The sequence below is a fragment of the Pseudophryne corroboree genome, chromosome 4 (assembly GCF_028390025.1).
Source record: "Pseudophryne corroboree isolate aPseCor3 chromosome 4, aPseCor3.hap2, whole genome shotgun sequence".
NCBI lineage: Eukaryota > Metazoa > Chordata > Amphibia > Anura > Myobatrachidae > Pseudophryne > Pseudophryne corroboree.
Window position 1 is genome coordinate 75,238,865 of NC_086447.1, and position 20,683 is coordinate 75,259,547.

The window sequence follows — 20,683 nt, forward strand, 5'->3', positions numbered from 1 at the left end:
GCTGGGGAATTAATCCTTCCAACGTTCCAGGTAGCATAGGGTAGATCAGGCATCCCTCAAGGAAACAGGGAGAAAAAGAAACATTGGTTTAATACTCAGAAAGACATCAGTATAAACTTTCAATGCATGGATGCTAAAGGACATTGTAGAAACTGGCCAGTTCGGATATTGCAAGACAGCGTCCGAGGGAGTTGTAGGGGGAGGGGAGACAGGACAGTGAGGGAGGGAAGGAAAAGACGGGGAGGGGGGTGAGAGCAAAGACAAGAAAAGGCATACAAACGCAAGCATTTGATGCCAAACTTCCGAATAAATGTAAATAACATAACATAGCCAAAGAGATATACATCCGATGAGGAGGGGTATATTCGTTCCCGTTCCTCAACATGCAGCAACATATAACCATGGCCCAGAGATCCCGGCAGCGCGTTGCACAAAGTGATACTGGAATATCATACAGCATATAGAAAATAAGCCATTAAAGTGATAAAGTGTAGAAACACAAACTTATAAATCAATAAACCAACATGAAGACATGAAAATATGAAATTATGAAAATATGCAAGACAGGTAGGCCGCATTGGGATATTTTAGAACATGGGGCACAGTCCCTTATTCTGCAAAATCGGAGATGTCAGCAGCCGTGGCCTGAGACAGCTCCTGGAGGTAGGCCATTGCGTCGGGAGGGGCAGGGCCGGCGCTTCCATTAGGCAGCTTTAGGCAGCTGCCTATGGGCGCCAGGATCTGAAGGGCGGCCCGCTGAGGCTGTCTGGAGGAAAAATTAAGGTCTTCTTCCACATACCCGGAGATGGCAGACTACACTCAGTCTGACGAGTGTGCGCCCGCCCATCTCTTTTCCTATGTGTAGGTCAGGTGGTCGTGTCACTCCCCCCCAAGTACCTGGCGCTCCTCCACTTCCGAGGGCAGGCTGGTCAGCAACTTTCACCGACATCTTCCCTGCATGATGACCGTGCTGATGGATCCCTGCAGCTCTTCGGCCAGCACGGCAGCAGGGGCACCAACAGGAGACCCGCGGATCTATGGTGAGTCAGAGTGTAATTATGGCAGCGCCGGCGTTTCTTCCCTGGAGCCTGGCCTGGCCTGGCTCTGTAGTGTCGGCTTGTATGCAGCAGGGCCAGATTATAGGAAAGACGGGGCGGTCATCCAGGGGACCCCATAATGTGGCAGCAGGAGAATGCATTTCCGCGATTCGCAGGTGGAAAGGGGGCGGGGCCTAATTCCGTGACTTGCCCGCCCACATCAGAGACATGCCCTGATGCCTAGCAAGGCTGGAACAGGTAGTGTGTCTCTCCTCATCCCCCTCTATCTCTCTCCCCCTCTATCTATCTCCCCCCCCTCTCCCTCTCTCCCCCCTCTCTCCTCTCTCACCCCTCTCTCTCTCCCTCTATCTCTCCCCTCTCTCTCCTCTCTCTCCCCCCTCTATCTCTCTCCCCCTCTATCTCTCTCCCCCCCTCTCTCCTCTCTCACCCCTCTCTCCTCTCTCACCCCTCTCTCTCTCCCTCTAACTCTCCCCTCTCTCTCTCCCTCTATCTTTCCCTCTCTCTCTTCATCTCCCTATCGCTCCCCCTCTCTATCTCCCCCCTCTCCCTCTATCTCTCCGCTCTCTCTCCCCACTCTCCCTCTATCTCTCCGCTCTCTCTCCCACTCTCTCCCCACTCTCCCTCTATCTCTCCGCTCTCTCTCCCACTCTCCCTCTATTTCCCTCTATCACTCTCCCTCTATCTCTCCCCCTCTATCTCTCCCCTCTCTCTATCTATCCCCCCTCTCTCTCTTTCTCCCCCCCTCTCCCTCCCTCTCTCTCCCTCTATCCATATCCCTATCGCTCCCCTCTCGATCTCTCCCTCTCCACTCTCTCCCTCTGTCTCTCCCCTCTCTCTCCCTCTATCTCTCCCCTCTCTCTCCCTCTCTCCATCTCCCTATCGCTCCCCCTCTCTATCTCCCCCCTCTCCCTCTCTCCCTGCTCTCTCCCCACTCTCCCTTTATCTCTCTCTCTCTGTCTCTCCCCTCTCTCCCTCTATGGCTCCCCTCTCTCTCCCTCTATCTCTCAAATCTCTCTCTCCCTCTATCGCTCCGCTCTCTCTCCTGCTCTCTCTCCCTCTATCGCTCCCCTCTCTCTCCCTCTATCGCTCCGCTCTCTCTCCTGCTCTCTCTCCCTCTATCGCTCCCCTCTCTCTCCCTCTATTGCTCCTCCCTCTCTCTCCCTCTATTGCTCCCTCCTCTCTCTCCCTCTATCGCTCCCCCCCTCTCTCTCTCTCCCTCCCCCTCTCTATCTCTCTCTCTATCTCTCTCCATCCATCCTCTATCCATCTCCCCTCTCTCTCCATCTCTCCCCCTCTCTCTCCCTCCCTCCATCTCTCTCTCTCCTTCCCTCTCTCTCTCTTCATCTCTCTCTCCCCCATCTCTCTCTCTCTCCCCCATCTCTCTCTCTCCCTCCACCTCTCTCTCTCTCCTTCCCCCCATCTCCCTCTCTCCCCCATCTCTCTCCCTCCCCCTCTCTCTCTCCCTCCCCCTCTCTCTCTCCCTCCCCCTCTCTCTCATTCCCTCTCTTTCCCTCTCTCTCTCGACAGAAAGAAACTCTTGTTGGGCACTCTTGTCTATGAAAAATGGATTTAGTTAAAACGTAACTTTTATTAGTTTTAATTAGAATAGATATACAATAGCCTCTGAGATAAATTTCACATGGGGCATCACACTAGAAAGACATTTCTAGTGTTGGCGAAAATATCAGGAATAATATTAAGAAATTTAAGTTCAATGATTCAATTCAAAACAGGGCACTGCAACAGGACGCGCTGCTAACTCGACTGCTCTCCACAGCCGCCCACTCTTCCTTCCTTCTATCTGGTCACAGCTGCGGCAGGACCCGCTCACTGCTGTCCACTGTGACTATATGTCACACACAGCAGGTAGCAGCGGCTCTCCACAACCTTACCGTAACTTTGTTCTACCCCTCTCCAGCTCTATTCCTCTCCTCTGACCACACCTCATCCCATCTCTCTACCTCTCCAATCCAAAGTGCTGTCATTGGATCATGTGTCAGCAGTGTCCCTGCACTGAATTTAATTCATTAAATTCATCAGAGACAATCTGACAAACATTTTCTAATAGCAGACATTCTGTATACCCCCGTCTCCTCTCTAGAGTGCCGGCTCTGCGGACACGGTCACTCTGTCATCACTGTGACCCTTTACATTTGACAGAGCCGCAGCTGCCCTACAGATCTCATACACCGTGAGACCTTCTCTTCTATCACCCCTGAGTGTACCCATGCAGGGTTTTATTGATACTGTACATCACTGAATCTAAACTAATCAGTAATATTTTCACTGCTAGCTAACATATATTGTATCCATCTATGCTGCAGACTTATTTTGAACTGTACTTTAATGATTCTGATTTGTTTCTTTCATTACCCTAACACAGCAGTATTGTATCACATTAAGTTTTACATTGACACATTGTTAGCCAGTTCAGCAACACACTATTGTTTGTTACCATACAGAGGGAATCTGTTAGGTCAGTGGTTCTCAAACTCGGTCCTCAGAACCCCACACAGTGCATGTTTTGCAAGTCACCCAGCAGGTGCACAGGTGTATTAATTACTCACTGACACATTGTAAAAGGTCCACAGGTAGAGCTAATTATTTCACTTGCGATTTTGTGAGGAGAACTGCAAAACATGCACTGTGTGGGGTCCTGAGTGTGGCAAATAGGACATTAATTTGTATCCAGCGAAATAAGAATTGTATGTAATGTCTACGTGTATATTGTAATGGAGTCTTTGACACAAAATGGTTTCCAACTTGTCCTTTAAATGAACCCATAGTCACATAGATATGGGAGTAGAGGACACTGATGTATAATGGGAGAGTCAGAGGTTAGTTTATGGCTCTTACCTTATCTAAGAAGCTATAAATGACATTACCACAAGCCAGGCCAGGCCAAGAAACCTGACCTCTTGAAACTTAAAAGGAAGACAGTTGTTGAAAGTGAAACCAAATAAAGTCTGGTTGTTACTGCCCAGGTACCCAGCATTGAGAGAGTTAATGAAAGGGTGGGGGGCCTGCAGCTATGAGGGGGCTATATCTGTCCCTCACACACACACTGTCTTGTTCATTCTCCGAGGGAAGCAGCCAGGAGCTGGGAATGCACCATATATATCTTCCATTGTGAGATCCCTCCACACAGAAAGCTAACTGAGGTTGAGTAAGTTAGGCTTCTGAAATTATTCTCTGTTTGTTTATTGAGACTGCTAGTAACCTGTATATCTTTTCTAAACTCCTTATATTCTTTGTAATCTTTTTACCATTGTAAACCCGAAGATATTTCTTGATTATAATAAACATATAATTAGATCTGACTGCTGTGTTCTTGAACCCAAGTCAAGCCAAGTGAAGTACGTTACCTATGGTTTTCATGAGATATTGAGATTGGTGATCACAGGTGAAGCTAAAGACACCTGCAACGTCCGCAATACGTTGAAAAGTCTTTGCTGGTGGCAGCGGAGATTCGCACGGCGCTGGCGCAACTCTCGGATTGGTGTATCCGGAGAGTGAGGCGGCCGGGGTCCGTGACACTGAGGACCGAGTTTGAGAACCTGTGTGTTAGGTTATTGAGATGGACTGCATGCATGTGTTACTAATTTATTGTGTGTGTGTGTGTGTGTGTGTGTGTGTGTGTGTGTGTGTGTGTGTGTGTGTGTGTGTGTGTGTGTGTGTGTGTGTAAATAGCTTCGGCCTAATATAGTGTCAGTCTGACCTATAGTTGATGAAACTCCTTATATCGAAGCATCTGGCTTTTTATTATCTATATTTCAGGTTCTGGACAATTTTATAACAGTATCAGACTGTCATTATATTTATATAGGACTGCCTATATGTTTTGAATTGAGTCATTGAACTCCAATTTCTTAATATTATTCCTGATATTTTCGCCAACCCTAGAAATTTCTTTCTTGTGTTATGCCCGATGTGAAATTTATCTGAGAGCTATTATATATCTATTCTAATTCTAACTAATAAAAGTTAAGTTTTAACTAATTCCATTTTTTCATAGACAAGAGTGCCCAACAAGAGCGTTTCTTTCAGTCTTTTTTCTGTTAATACTATATTTATTCTCTGGGCGCACCTCCACCTGCTATATGAAATATACGCTAGATACTTGATGTCTTTTTGATGTGGACTGTTCTTTGACCCCTCTTTAACTACTTTGACTTAAATTGCTGTGCTCGTTGACTGTTTCCCAAAACCTCCCCTCTCCTTAGTTGACACCCTCTCTCTCCCTGATACCCACCCTCTCTCTCTCTCTCTCTCTCTCTCTCTCTCTCTCTCTCTCCCTGACACCCTCTTTTACTATCTCACTGTTCTCTTTCTCCCTGATACAGTCTCTCTCACTCATCCCCCACTCTCTCTCCCTTGCTCCCCCCTCTTTTTCTCTATCTCTCTCTCCTCCCCGTTCTGTCTTACAACCACTCCTCACACACCATGACTCACGACTCACCCCTCTCACCTTTCCTAGATGGAAAGATGGTATTGGGAGGGGAGGGAAGGGGAGGGGGGGCAGTAGGCAGAAGTTTTGCCTAGGGTGTTGAGAAACCTTGCACCGGCCCTGGGGAGGGGTGGAGTAGTCCTTAAAGGAAGTCCCATCATAAATGCGGAGCCTGGCCGGGTACAGTAGACCAAATTTGCGCCTTCAGCTACTAGTCGGGAGCAGACAGGGGAGAAGGCTTTCCTAGCCCGTGACAGCTCAGCGGAATAATCTTGAAAAATATGCAGCTTATGACCTTCCAACGACAAAGCTTTAGCCTTCCGGGAGGCCGACCATATTTCCATCTTGTGTAGGTAATGCAAGCAGCGGAACAGGGTGACTCAGGGCCTCGGCCTGTTAGGGGTCGGTGTCGGGCCCACCCTGTGGACCCTCTCTATAACCATATCCTGGCAAACCGCCTCTATGCCTAAGAGTGAGGGTAGAGTGTTGCGGACAAAATGGGCTAAAGCAGGCCCCTTAATAGATTCAGGGAGGCCCACCAGCCTAATATTATTATGATGCGATCTGTTCTCAATGTCATCGATCTTGTTCCACAGCTGATAGGAATCATTAGTGAGGCGCTTCACAGTGTGCTGCAGGTCTCCTATGTCATGGGAGGCTATACTGAGCTGTTGTTCTGTAGTAGAAACCCTGTGGGTCAGATGCTACAGCTGGCTGGTGAAATCAGCCACTGCCTTGGACAGTAGGGGAGTCATAGTGGCTGTAATGGCCGCCACCACCTCAGAATAAGTCACTGGGGCATCGCAGCCCACACTCACATGTCCCCCAGATGCAGGTCCCTCGGCCGCGGCTTTCTTGTGCAGGGGGGGTGCGCTCTCCACAGCGGAGTCTGCCTGCATAGTCCTCGCAGCGCGCCGCTTCTCCTGGCGCGGAGGCTGTGGCTGCTGCTGCTGGTGGTTCAGTTGGGTCCGCGGCGCCAGCTGCGCTAAAAAGCGATCCATGCCTGCGGCGGGTTGTGTAGAGGCACTCCGGGGGTGTTCCGGGCGCAAAACGAGGCTGTAGAAGCCTAGTAAAAGGTGTCTGAAGAGGAGCGGGGGACGGAGCTCAGAACGGAGCTCAGCTCTCCATGCAGTCAGAACCGGAAGTCAGCTCCTCCTTATTAACTTGTAAAGCAGTGTTGAACACAGTGACTATACAATGAGGTCCTTTGTAATGATGTCTCAGTGTGTGAGATCCCCTTATTATTATCATCAGATATAGCAGGACTCCAAACGGTGACTACAGAATGATATGCTTGGTGATCCCATCTGTATGCTGGATATCACCTCGACATTATCTTATGTACCTTTGACTGTAGGAGGAGGTGCTTGATAATCATATCTGTGTGTAAGACATTCACCTCCTCATACCCTTGTAGAGCAGTGCTCCTTCTCAGAAACTGTAGGAGGAGTTGCTCAGTGATTGCGTGCATTCTCATCAAGCATCAATGAAAAGCAGCAATTGCTAACTTTTTTCTTCTTCTGGTTTTAAGAACATTTTCAACACTATGGGTTACATTTACTAAGTAGTGTATGTTTTGAATTTAAAATCATTGCTGTTTTAAATTGTGAGGTCGATCCCAACTTTACAAGAAGTGATTTCTAAATGCCACAGCTTTGTAAATCTAACCATAGGTATACTAGCAAAATGTACAGTGGCGGACCTACATTTTTGGGACCCTGTAGCTTGAATTGTTATGGGGGCCCCTTTGCAACCAGTTACAATAGGACTAACTCCAAAAAGTTCCATAGGGCCTTGCTGCCCTTGCAAGGACCTTGAGGCCCAAATGGCGGAGAATGGGTTGGTGGGATGAAGTCCTTGAAAATGGGCCAACTTCTTCCCACCAGCAATGAGGTCTGGGAAACTGCTGTTATCTTCTTCTATAGGGTTGTTCATTGGCAGATCATCACAATTTTTCTGCATAGAAAGGTTGGGTATTTAGCATGGTGAGAGAGTCTGCGGGGGCAGATGTGATGGGATGAGAGAGTCTGTGGGGGCAGATGTGATGGGTTAAAGGAGTCTGCGGGGGCAGATGTGGTGGGTGACACAGTGAGAGTCTGTGGGGACATGTGTGGTGGGTGACAGGGTGAGAGAGTCTGTAGGGACAGGTGTGGTGGGTGACAGGGTGAGAGTCTATTGGGCAGGTCTGGTTACAGTACCACCCCTGGCATCTTTCATGTCTACCTCTCACAGCACTCCCCCCTTCAGTTATCACCTTACAGGCACTCCCCTTTTTAATAATCACCTCACAGAACCCCCACTTCATTAAAAACTTCCCAGCACTCTCTTTCACCCCCTCTCTTCAATAACCACCTGACAGCACACGCCGCTCAGCACCAGCAAAATTATCTTATTAGATGCCTCCTTGTCCTGAGCTCCTTCTCACCTTTCATTGGTCCCAGCGCTCAGAACTTCTAAGTCGGGCAGTTGTGACATTGGTGCTTTTGCAAATTATCCTAACAATACAACATACAGTATCAGTCTGCCACCACCAAGTGCATTCTGTGAAATAACGCTTCCCACAGCAGCCCCTTCAGTTTTGCTCATTGTATATACACTCTACAAATCAGTAGCATGTGCCTCTCAAGGCCGTAGGTCTAAGATCACGGAAAATCAGAACTAGAAATTAGGATTTAATTTCAAGAATAACTTCAGAGTTTACAGTTACAAAAAAGGATTACCAAGAGTAGATGATCATTTTAAAAGTACACACAGATTTCAGACAATTTCAGAGAAAATAAAAAAAGGATAAAAACAAACCCAGAGTCCCAATATCGTGTAAGTTGAGAACTCTTATTTTGAAGGAGTCACGTTAGAATTGAACGATATATAACCAATCACTCAGGACTCTCGATAGCCAATGCACACATGAAGCAAATGTTCAGCCTTTATCCATCAGTCCTGCTGTTTTAACCCCCACCCTTGTGGATTTTTAACCCCTCAAAACCAAAATTGATTGTTTGTGCCTAGGTATCTAAAGGTCCTTCGTGTTTTGGGTTTTCCTGGTGAAACAAGCAGGGGCCTATTAATTATTTGCTTCATTCTGTTTGAAGTCTAATAGGCCCTACACACATGCCGATTTTTTTGAAAGATATGAATGATCTCGTTCATAAATGAATGAGAACTCATTCATATCTTTCAGTGTGGAGACTCCAGCGATGAACGATGCGCGTCCCCGCGCTCGTTCATCGCTGGTCTCCCGTCGGCTGTGCATGCAGGCCAATATGGACGATCTCGTCCATATTTGCCTGCACTTCAATGCAGCCGCGTGACGGGGGAAGTGAAGAAACTTCACTCCCCCCGTCACTGCCCCCCCCCCGCCGCCGGGTCGCTCGTAGGCCGTATCGGCCGTCGGGCACCTCGGCGGCCATCGGGAAATGTGTAGGGCCCCTTTAAGATCTGGGACTTGTCCATATTGGGCATATGTATGGTCTTAATAAAAAAAGAAATTCCCTGGCCAAATACCTTCCTGAGCAATTCCCGTCACCTTCCTTCAAAAGATTTCAACACCTCTTTGATTTGGCAGGGAGAGAGGACCAGCTACACAGGCCCTCCTGCACAGCATGGAAACATAAATTTCCTTTTTACAATACAAATGCCCCCTGACTCAGTTCATACATTTTTACAAATACCATTTTGCACACAGATACAACATGAAATTTGAATAATACAATATTTTGGGATCAGATAACGTTATGGGCCCTCTCAGCCTCCCCGATTCCTGGGAATGTCACAAAGAGAAGTTCTGAAGGCTGTCGGGAATTGTAGTTTAAAATGGATACACGTTTCATGCTATTTACAGAAAGCAAATCACAGAGCTAGACTACAAATGCCAGCAGCTCCCGCAGTACTAAGCAATGCACAGCCTGGTTGTCATGGTGTTACGGGTGACAAGCTATAACCATACAGTACATAAAAACAAGAGGGAAATATCTGATTTTTGGTGTTAAAATGCACAAGCAAGATGAGTGATGATTCAATCACTAAAATAACCAAATTTTACTAACAAACTTAAAAAATTCCATAGATTTTGTTGAAAAATTCACTCATTAAAAAAAAAGTGGTTTCAGCGCCCCTCTGGGATTAGGGGCCCTGAAACTTAAGTTTCATTAGTTTCAAAGTAGATCTGCCTTTGCCCATGTGCAGTATATAAATTGTATAGTGGTATTAGAACTAGAGATAAGCGCCGGAAATTTTTCGGGTTTTGTGTTTTGGTTTTGGGTTCGGTTCCGCGGCCGTGTTTTGGGTTCGACCGCGTTTTGGCAAAACCTCACCGAATTTTTTTTGTCGGATTCGGGTGTGTTTTGGATTCGGGTGTTTTTTTAAAAAAACCCTAAAAAACAGCTTAAATCATAGAATTTGGGGGTCATTTTGATCCCAAAGTATTATTAACCTCAAAAACCATAATTTACACTCATTTTCAGTCTATTCTGAATACCTCACACCTCACAATATTATTTTTAGTCCTAAAATTTGCACCTAGGTCGCTGGATGACTAAGCTAAGCGACCCTAGTGGCCGACACAAACACCGGGCCCATCTAGGAGTGTCACTGCAGTGTCACGCAGGATGTCCCTTCCAAAAAACCCTCCCCAAACAGCACATGACGCAAAGAAAAAAAGAGGCGCAATGAGGTAGCTGTGTGAGTAAGATAAGCGACCCTAGTGGCCGTCACAAACACCGGGCCCATCTAGGAGTGTCACTGCAGTGTCACGCAGGATGTCCCTTCCAAAAAACCCTCCCCAAACAGCACATGACGCAAAGAAAAAAAGAGGCGCAATGAGGTAGCTGTGTGAGTAAGATAAGCGACCCTAGTGGCCGACACAAACACCGGGCCCATCTAGGAGTGTCACTGCAGTGTCACGCAGGATGTCCCTTCCAAAAAACCCTCCCCAAACAGCACATGACGCAAAGAAAAAAAGAGGCGCAATGAGGTAGCTGTGTGAGTAAGATAAGCGACCCTAGTGGCCGACACAAACACCGGGCCCATCTAGGAGTGTCACTGCAGTGTCACGCAGGATGTCCCTTCCAAAAAACCCTCCCCAAACAGCACATGACGCAAAGAAAAAAAAGAGGCGCAATGAGGTAGCTGTGTGAGTAAGATAAGCGACCCTAGTGGCCGACACAAACACCGGGCCCATCTAGGAGTGGCACTGCAGTGTCACGCAGGATGTCCCTTCCAAAAAACCCTCCCCAAACAGCACATGACGCAAAGAAAAAAAGAGGCGCAATGAGGTAGCTGTGTGAGTAAGATAAGCGACCCTAGTGGCCGACACAAACACCGGGCCCATCTAGGAGTGTCACTGCAGTGTCACGCAGGATGTCCCTTCCAAAAAACCCTCCCCAAACAGCACATGACGCAAAGAAAAAAAGAGGCGCAATGAGGTAGCTGTGTGAGTAAGATAAGCGACCCTAGTGGCCGACACAAACACCGGGCCCATCTAGGAGTGGCACTGCAGTGTCACGCAGGATGTCCCTTCCAAAAAACCCTCCCCAAACAGCACATGACGCAAAGAAAAATTAAAGAAAAAAGAGGTGCAAGATGGAATTGTCCTTGGGCCCTCCCACCCACCCTTATGTTGTATAAACAGGACATGCACACTTTAACCAACCCATCATTTCAGTGACAGGGTCTGCCACACGACTGTGACTGAAATGACGGGTTGGTTTGGACCCCCCCCAAAAAAGAAGCAATTAATCTCTCCTTGCACAAACTGGCTCTACAGAGGCAAGATGTCCACCTCATCATCATCCTCCGATCTATCACCGTGTACATCCCCCTCCTCACAGATTATCAATTCGTCCCCACTGGAATCCACCATCTCAGCTCCCTGTGTACTTTGTGGAGGCAATTGCTGCTGGTCAATGTCTCCACGGAGGAATTGATTATAATTCATTTTAATGAACATCATCTTCTCCACATTTTCTGGATGTAACCTCGTACGCCGATTGGTGAGCGGCGGCACTAAACACTCTTTCGGAGTACACACTTGTGGGAGGGCAACTTAGGTAGAATAAAGCCAGTTTGTGCAAGGGCCTCCAAATTGCCTCTTTTTCCTGCCATTATAAGTACGGACTGTGTGACGTGCCTACTTGGATGCGGTCACTCATATAATCCTCCACCATTCTTTCAATGTTGAGAGAATCATATGCAGTGACAGTAGACGACATGTCCGTAATCGTTGTCAGGTCCTTCAGTCCGGACCAGATGTCAGCATCAGCAGTCGCTCCAGACTGCCCTGCATCACCGCCAGCGGGTGGGCTCGGAATTCTGAGCCTTTTCCTCGCACCCCCAGTTGCGGGAGAATGTGAAGGAGGAGATGTTGACAGGTCGCGTTCCGCTTGACTTGACAATTTTCTCACCAGCAGGTCTTTCAACCCCAGCAGACTTGTGTCTGCCGGAAAGAGAGATCCAAGGTAGGCTTTAAATCTAGGATCGATCACGGTGGCCAAAATGTAGTGCTCTGATTTCAACAGATTGACCACCCGTGAATCCTTGTTAAGCGAATTAAGGGCTCCATCCACAAGTCCCACATGCCTAGCGAAATCGCTCATTGTTAGCTCCTCCTTCAATGTCTCCAGCTTCTTCTGCAAAAGCCTGATGAGGGGAATGACCTGACTCAGGCTGACAGTGTCTGAACTGACTTCACGTGTGGCAAGTTCAAAGGGCATCAGAACCTTGCACAACGTTGAAATCATTCTCCACTGCGCTTGAGACAGGTGCATTCCACCTCCTATATCGTGCTCAATTGTATAGGCTTGAATGGCCTTTTGCTGCTCCTCCAACCTCTGAAGCATATAGAGGGTTGAATTCCACCTCGTTACCACTTCTTGCTTCAGATGATGGCAGGGCAGGTTCAGTAGTTTTTGGTGGTGCTCCAGTCTTCTGTACGTGGTGCCTGTACGCCGAAAGTGTCCCGCAATTCTTCTGGCCACCGACAGCATCTCTTGTACGCCCCTGTCGTTTTTTAAATAATTCTGCACCACCAAATTCAAGGTATGTGCAAAACATGGGACGTGCTGGAATTTGCCCAGATTTAATGCACACGCAATATTGCTGGCGTTGTCCGATGCCACAAATCCACAGGAGAGTCCAATTGGGGTAAGCCATTCTGCGATGATCTTCCTCAGTTGCCGTAAGAGGTTTTCAGCTGTGTGCGTATTCTGGAAACCGGTGATACAAAGCGTAGCCTGCCTAGGAAAGAGTTGGCGTTTGCGAGATGCTGCTACTGGTGGTGCCGCCGCTGCTGTTCTTGCGGCGGGAGTCCATACATCTACCCAGTGGGCTATCACAGTCATATAGTCCTGACCCTGCCCTGCTCCACTTGTCCACATGTCCGTGGTTAAGTGGACATTGGGTACAGCTGCATTTTTTAGGACACTGGTGACTCTTTTTCTGAGGTCTGTGTACATTTTCGGTATCGCCTGCCTAGAGAAATGGAACCTAGATGGTATTTGGTACCGGGGACACAGTACCTCCAACAAGTCTCTAGTTGGCTCTGCAGTAATGATGGATACCGGAACCACGTTTCTCACCACCCAGGATGCCAAGGCCTCAGTTATCCGCTTTGCAGTAGGATGACTGCTGTGATATTTCATCTTCCTCGCAAAGGACTGTTGGACAGTCAATTGCTTGGTGGAAGTAGTAAAAGTGGTCTTACGACTTCCCCTCTGGGATGACCATCGACTCCCAGCAGCAACAACAGCAGCGCCAGCAGCAGTAGGCGTTACACGCAAGGATGCATCGGAGGAATCCCAGGCAGGAGAGGAATCGTCAGAATTGCCAGTGACATGGCCTGCAGGACTATTGGCATTCCTGGGGAAGGAGGAAATTGACACTGAGGGAGTTGGTGGGGTGGTTTGCGTGAGCTTGGTTACAAGAGGAAGGGATTTACTGGTCAGTGGACTGCTTCCGCTGTCACCCAAAGTTTTTGAACTTGTCACTGACTTATTATGAATGCGCTGCAGGTGACGTATAAGGGAGGATGTTCCGAGGTGGTTAACGTCCTTACCCCTACTTATTACAGCTTGACAAAGGCAACACACGGCTTGACACCTGTTGTCCGCATTTCTGTTGAAATACTTCCACACCGAAGAGCTGATTTTTTTGGTATTTTCACCAGGCATGTCAGTGGCCATATTCCTCCCACGGACAACAGGTGTCTCCCCGGGTGCCTGACTTAAACAAACCACCTCACCATCAGAATCCTCCTGGTCAATTTCCTCCCCAGCGCCAGCAACACCCATATCCTCCTCATCCTGGTGTACTTCAACACTGACATCTTCAATCTGACTATCAGGAACTGGACTGCGGGTGCTCCTTCCAGCACTTGCAGGGGGCGTGCAAATGGTGGAAGGCGCATGCTCTTCACGTCCAGTGTTGGGAAGGTCAGGCATCGCAACCGACACAATTGGACTCTCCTTGTGGATTTGGGATTTCGAAGAACGCACAGTTCTTTGCGGTGCTTTTGCCAGCTTGAGTCTTTTCAGTTTTCTAGCGAGAGGCTGAGTGCTTCCATCCTCATGTGAAGCTGAACCACTAGCCATGAACATAGGCCAGGGCCTCAGCCGTTCCTTGCCACTCCGTGTGGTAAATGGCATATTGGCAAGTTTACGCTTCTCCTCCGACAATTTTATTTTAGGTTTTGGAGTCCTTTTTTTACTGATATTTGGTGTTTTGGATTTGACATGCTCTGTACTATGACATTGGGCATCGGCCTTGGCAGACGACGTTGCTGGCATTTCATCGTCTCGGCCATGACTAGTGGCAGCAGCTTCAGCACGAGGTGGAAGTGGATCTTGATCTTTCCCTAATTTTGGAACCTCAACATTTTTGTTCTCCATATTTTAATAGGCACAACTAAAAGGCACCTCAGGTAAACAATGGAGATGGATGGATACTAGTATACTTATGGATGGACTGCCGAGTGCCGACACAGAGGTAGCTACAGCCGTGGACTAACGTACTGTGTCTGCTGCTAATATAGACTGGATGATTGATAATGAGATGAAATCAATATATATATATGTATGTATATATAATATCACTAGTACTGCAGCCGGACAGGTAGATAATATATTTATTAGGTAATGATGACTGATGACGGACCTGCTGGACACTGTCAGCTCAGCAGCACCGCAGACTGCTACAGTAAGCTACTATACTCTATAGTAGTATGTACAAAGAAGAAAGAAAAAAAAAAAACCACGGGTAGGTGGTATACAATTATGGATTGACTGCCGAGTGCCGACACAGAGGTAGCTACAGCCGTGGACTAACGTACTGTGTCTGCTGCTAATATAGACTGGATGATTGATAATGAGATGAAATCAATATATATATGTATGTATATATAATATCACTAGTACTGCAGCCGGACAGGTAGATAATATATTTATTAGGTAATGATGACTGATGACGGACCAGCTGGACACTGTCAGCTCAGCAGCACCGCAGACTGCTACAGTAAGCTACTATACTATAGTAGTATGTACAAAGAAGAAAAAAAAAAAAAAACCACGGGTAGGTGGTATACAATTATGGATGGACTGCTGAGTGCCGACACAGAGGTAGCTACAGCCGTGGACTAACGTACTGTGTCTGCTGCTAATATAGACTGGATGATTGATAATGAGATGAAATCAATATATATATGTATGTATAATATAATATCACTAGTACTGCAGCCGGACAGGTAGATAATATATTTATTAGGTAATGATGACTGATGACGGACCTGCTGGACACTGTCAGCTCAGCAGCACCGCAGACTGCTACAGTAAGCTACTATACTATAGTAGTATGTACAAAGAAGAACGGAAAAAAAAAACCACGGGTAGGTGGTATACAATTATGGATGGACTGCTGAGCGCCGACACAGAGGTAGCTACAGCCGTGGACTAACGTACTGTGTCTGCTGCTAATATAGACTGGATGATTGATAATGAGATGAAATCAATATATATATGTATGTATATATAATATCACTAGTACTGCAGCCGGACAGGTAGATAATATATTTATTAGGTAATGATGACTGATGACGGACCTGCTGGACACTGTCAGCTCAGCAGCACCGCAGACTGCTACAGTAAGCTACTATACTCTATAGTAGTATGTACAAAGAAGAAAGAAAAAAAAAAAACCACGGGTAGGTGGTATACAATTATGGATGGACTGCCGAGTGCCGACACAGAGGTAGCTACAGCCGTGGACTAACGTACTGTGTCTGCTGCTAATATAGAGTCTAGACTGGATGATAAATTATTGATAATGAGATGAAATCAATATAATATCACTAGTACTGCAGCCGGACAGGTACTATATATATTTATTATGTAATGACTGATGACGGACCTGCTGGACACTGTCAGGTCAGCACAGCACCGCAGACTGCTACAGTAAGCTACTATAGTAGTATGTATAAAGAAGAATGAAAAAAAAAAAACCACGGGTAGGTGGTATACAATATGATATATATATATATATATTATATACAATTATATATATATATATATATATTAAACTGGTGGTGATTGATTATTAAACTGGTGGTCACTTCAGGACAGGTCACGTTGCAACTTGCAACTAGTACTCCGAGGCCTAAGCAGACAATCACAAAATATATTATTATACTGGTGGTCAGTGTGGTCACAACAATGGCAGTGTGGCACTGACTCTGGCAGCAAAAGTGTGCACTGTACGTTATATGTACTCCTGAGTCCTGCTCTCAGACTCTAACTGCTCCCCACTGTCAGTGTCTCCCCCACAAGTCAGATAATACACTTACAGTCACACTATCTAATCTATAAATATCACTTCAGCAAGTAGTATAGTAGTATACAGTAGTACTCCTCCTAATAATGCTCCCCGAAAATACTGTGTCTCTCTCTTCTCTAAACGGAGAGGACGCCAGCCACGTCCTCTCCCTATGACTCTCAATGCACGTGTGAAAATGGCGGCGACGCACGGCTCCTTATATAGAATCCGAGTCTCGCGATAGAATCCGAGCCTCGCGAGAATCCGACAGCGTGATGATGACGTTCGGGCGCGCTCGGGTTAGCCGAGCAAGGCGGGAAGATTCGAGCCTGCTCGGACCCGTGTAAAAAACCTGAAGTTCGGGCGGGTTCGGATTCAGAGGAACCGAACCCGCTCATCTCTAATTAGAACCAGGGCTTACAGCTAAGTGTCTCCTCTGATTTTGTTATAGTCAACCCACAAATAATCTACTTTTCTGTTGCAAACCTGGGAAACATGGTTAAGTTTGCAAAGAAAACAACCTATAAAAGTGCACCAGAGGTAATAATCCTTCACTATAAAGTGATTAATCTGTTTAAGAGCTATTTTCGTAAACTTGCTTAACTTTTAATAGCTGGACTGGCAGGCTTGCAATTATTATTTAACTGTGACAAAAGTGCATCCAAAAATATCAACAGGTCAACAAGAGGTTTAAATATTCTCCCAGTGTTACAAAGCAACTGATTATCACTGGGAGAACAGCGGAGAGAAGACTCTACCAGCTCCCTGTGTACCCACTCACAGTAAGAAACCTAAATCTTTGCATAAGAAATTACAACTTTTTCTATGAAACTATAAGGTAAATACTGATTTTAAGACATTTCAATGTAAACATTATTAATATAAAACAACAATATAATTTGGCTGCCATAATTTAATTTATCTAAAATAACTACAGGTTGAGTATCCCATATCCAAATATTCTGAAATACAGAATTTTTTGAGTAAGAGTTAGATAGCGAAATCTTTGTTTTCTGATGGCTCAATGTACACAAACTTTGTTTACTACACAAAGTTATTAAAAATATTGGCTAAAATGACCTTCAGGCTGTGTGTATAAGGTGTATATGAAACATAAATTCATTCTGTGCTTAGACTTAGGTCCCATCGCCATGATATCTCATTATGGTATGCAATTATTCCAAAATACGGAAAAATACGATATCCAAAATACTTCTGGTCTCAAGCATTTTGGATAAGGGATACTCAACCTGTATCACCATTATGAATGTCAAGTTTGTAAATGGCAACATTGTTACTACAGGCCTAATAAATTGACACAGTATTACTCCAAACATACCGTATACCTGTTGGATTTTAACAGAACATCTAACAAGATCTGTTGGATCCAACAAAACCTTACTGTGGCTATAGGAACCACGAAACGTTCGCTTATATTAAGTATCCACATAGCACACAGATACTATAAGGTTCCAATTGACTTATTTCGTCGCCCGTGACACCAAATCCTTGACATACTGTAACAATTCAGGAGACATTAATAAGTCAGATATTACATCAAAGCATTTATTGAGGATTAAAATAATGTGCAATGGAATGCAAAGGTGGAGGGGCAGCTAGATAATGTTGTGGACACAAACTGAAGCTGCACACTGACAGACTGCAAGTCGTGACTCACGGTCTACTTGGCTTTGCCTTAGATACCAATGCTCAGAAGTCCAACTTGTGTCACCCTTGTTGCCCTCCCACTATGCAGGGCTGTCTACTGTATGTCCATCATAACTGATACAGCTTTAATGACCTGTCTTACTGTAGTGTCATGCAATGCACCTGGCTGCAGTGCTACTATCTGACGCACCAATTGACAAGGGGATAAACCAGCTCTGTGAGGATGGTAGGGAGGGATAGACTTGGACAATTCCACTCAAAGAAATTGGATGCCTCAGAGAATGTCTGGGGTGTAACCCTTGCTCCCCAGTCCATCCTTTGTCAAGTAATGCGAGGTGCATATATGGCCTTCCACATAAGAGCGCTTTGTGCACAGGAAACAGGAGAAGGGGAGTCTGTGGGCTGAAGCCCGATCCTTTAGGCGTCCCACTGGTCTCCTTTTCTGCCTAATCATGAATTCTGTAACATTCATGAGGACAAATGGTAAATTGAGTAGAATGACATTCCATAAGCTAGGTCCATTCCAGTTTAGCCTTTTGCCAGTCTTGCTGGTCCCACTGAGCAGAACCATAACAGGGCAAAAGACAGGTCTTCATAGACCACAGTTTATACTGTTTTTGGTTAAAAAGTTCTTTCTTTCCCTATATAAAACCTATACTTTGTCTTCCGTCTATAGATTTTACAGAATACATGATCGCCATGGACCCCGTCACAATTCTTCTGTCTGTTGTTGTCATCCTATGTTTGGCCAATGTTTTTAACAATCGGAAGCAAGAGAAGTACAAGAATTTCCCCCCAGGACCAACAACCTTACCCCTCATTGGGAGTTTGCACCTGATCGACAAGGACAAACCTCATAACACATTTATAAAGGTAATACTCTACTTCTAATTAATTACTAATAAATCAAAGGGTTTTAACATAGTATCTAAGGTTGAAAAAAGACAATTGTCCATCGAGTTCAACCTATTTGTGGTCTCTATGCATGATTATTTTGTATAAAATTTTGACTGAAGTTAATGACTGCCGTTACGTTTTACCCCTCTTTTTTATAATAACCATAGTGCGTGACTATGCCCCGTAACCCTGGATATCCTTATCCATTAGGAATTTATCTATCCCATTCTTAAAGGTGTTGACTGAGTCGGCCATTACAACTCCCTCAGGCAGGGAATTCCAAACACGTATCGTCCTTACCGTAAAAAAGCCTTTATGCCGTATTGTGCGGAATCTCCTCTCCTCTAACCTGAGCGAGTGTCCACGAGTTCTCTGTGTTGATCTAACCAAAAACAGGTCCTGCGCAAGATCTGTGTATTGTCCCCTTATATATTTGTAAATGTTGCTCATGTCCCCTCTTAATCTCCTCTTTTCCAAGGGTTTTCTCTACTAATAAAGAAATTGACATATCCCCTCCTTTCCCTGCAATAGTATGGTCTATTCAGTAAGGTCCTGACACTCACCTATAGCTGGGATCTCTGATATTATATGGAGCTGAGAGATCTGCATCAAAATACTATCATAGCAAAACCAAATTAAAATTAAAGGATATTTCTCCCATTTATTGAATATAGTCGCACAGTAATTTAGTTTACACAGTATCTAGGTGCAAAATCTGTAAAAGATAGAAATCAGAGGGATCCGTTCAGGATCCCGGCAGTCGGGATCCCGATCAAGTGACTGCCGGGATGTCAGAGAGGTAAGCCGTGGGGAAACCTACATTCATTATGTCACTTTATCTATGCAGATAGAAGCTAATTGCTGAATTACATTTTTTATTTTCTTAATAATATTAGTAAAGAACGCCTTGTGAATTTAGATTAATTGGATTAAAGAGTAAGGGGTCAATTTACTAAAGGTCGATTTTTAGATTGATTTTTAAAATTGACTTCAATCTATGAGTATCAGAGGGATTTTTGACCAAATTTTGATCATCCGTCGGATTTCAACTGCAATAGAAAATGCAGGTGGAAATGCCGCCAGTTTTGATCTGTACTCTAGGTTCAAATCCAGCTTCAAACAGAGGCTACAGTGAGACAAGGTGACAAACAGTAGCATTGCACAGATCATTGATCTGTCCAGTGCTTATTAGGGTTAAAAGTAAAGAGAGTTAAAAACCAAAAAACTCAGCATGATGCCCTCATTAAATCCATAACAAGCCCTTGACCTCTTAACATGGTCTGGTGATGGAAAATTGTGGGAAAGACCTGCGTGGGGTCCCCCTGTTTTCACATTCACCAGTAGCAGACTAAACCAACTGGGAGGCTTACGTCATAACACAAACATTATGAGACAAACATCATGGGGTTCCCCTGCCATCATGTGAAACCACCCCCAAACTGGTCTGCCCAGGTCCAGAATCCTTGGGAAGCAGGGACCCCCCAAAAAACAGGGGTGCCCCCTCCTGTGGAAGTCCCCAGGCCTGGGCTGAAAGTCTGGGGCTATTCCCTGCATCTCTACTTGTGATGGATGCAGGATTAATGGTGTAAAAATTTGGGTTGTGCGCCAGCCCAAATCATGGATTTTGGGTTTTGATTTTGGATCTGTGTCTCCTCCATGTTTTGGATCTGTATTGGTTTTTCTAAAACCGCCCTTGTGGGTTTTGATTTTGGTTGTGGATCTTTATTTTTTTTTTAGAAAAATCATAAAAACCGTTAAAATTACAGAATTTTGAGCTGTTTTTGTTCCTACAGTATTATTAACCGCATTAAAATTC

General features: G+C 45.6%; 1 protein-coding gene across 4 annotated transcripts in view; it reads left to right on the forward strand.

Moving 5' to 3' along the window:
• Positions 1–4,131: 4,131 nt before the first annotated feature.
• The window catches only part of LOC134908911 (cytochrome P450 2K6-like), a 61,026-nt gene continuing 44,474 nt past the window's right edge, over positions 4,132–20,683 (forward strand). Inside the window, exons 1-2 of one of the 4 annotated variants that reach the window (XM_063915146.1) lie at positions 4,132–4,224; positions 18,647–18,843. In XM_063915146.1, coding sequence (XP_063771216.1) covers positions 18,661–18,843 — 183 coding nt within the window. In that variant the 5' untranslated portion in view covers positions 4,132–4,224; positions 18,647–18,660. Of the gene's footprint in view, positions 4,225–17,022; positions 17,141–18,646; positions 18,844–20,683 lie in introns of those variants that run through there. The other 3 variants (XM_063915148.1, XM_063915147.1, XM_063915145.1) reach the window with 3 other exon arrangements.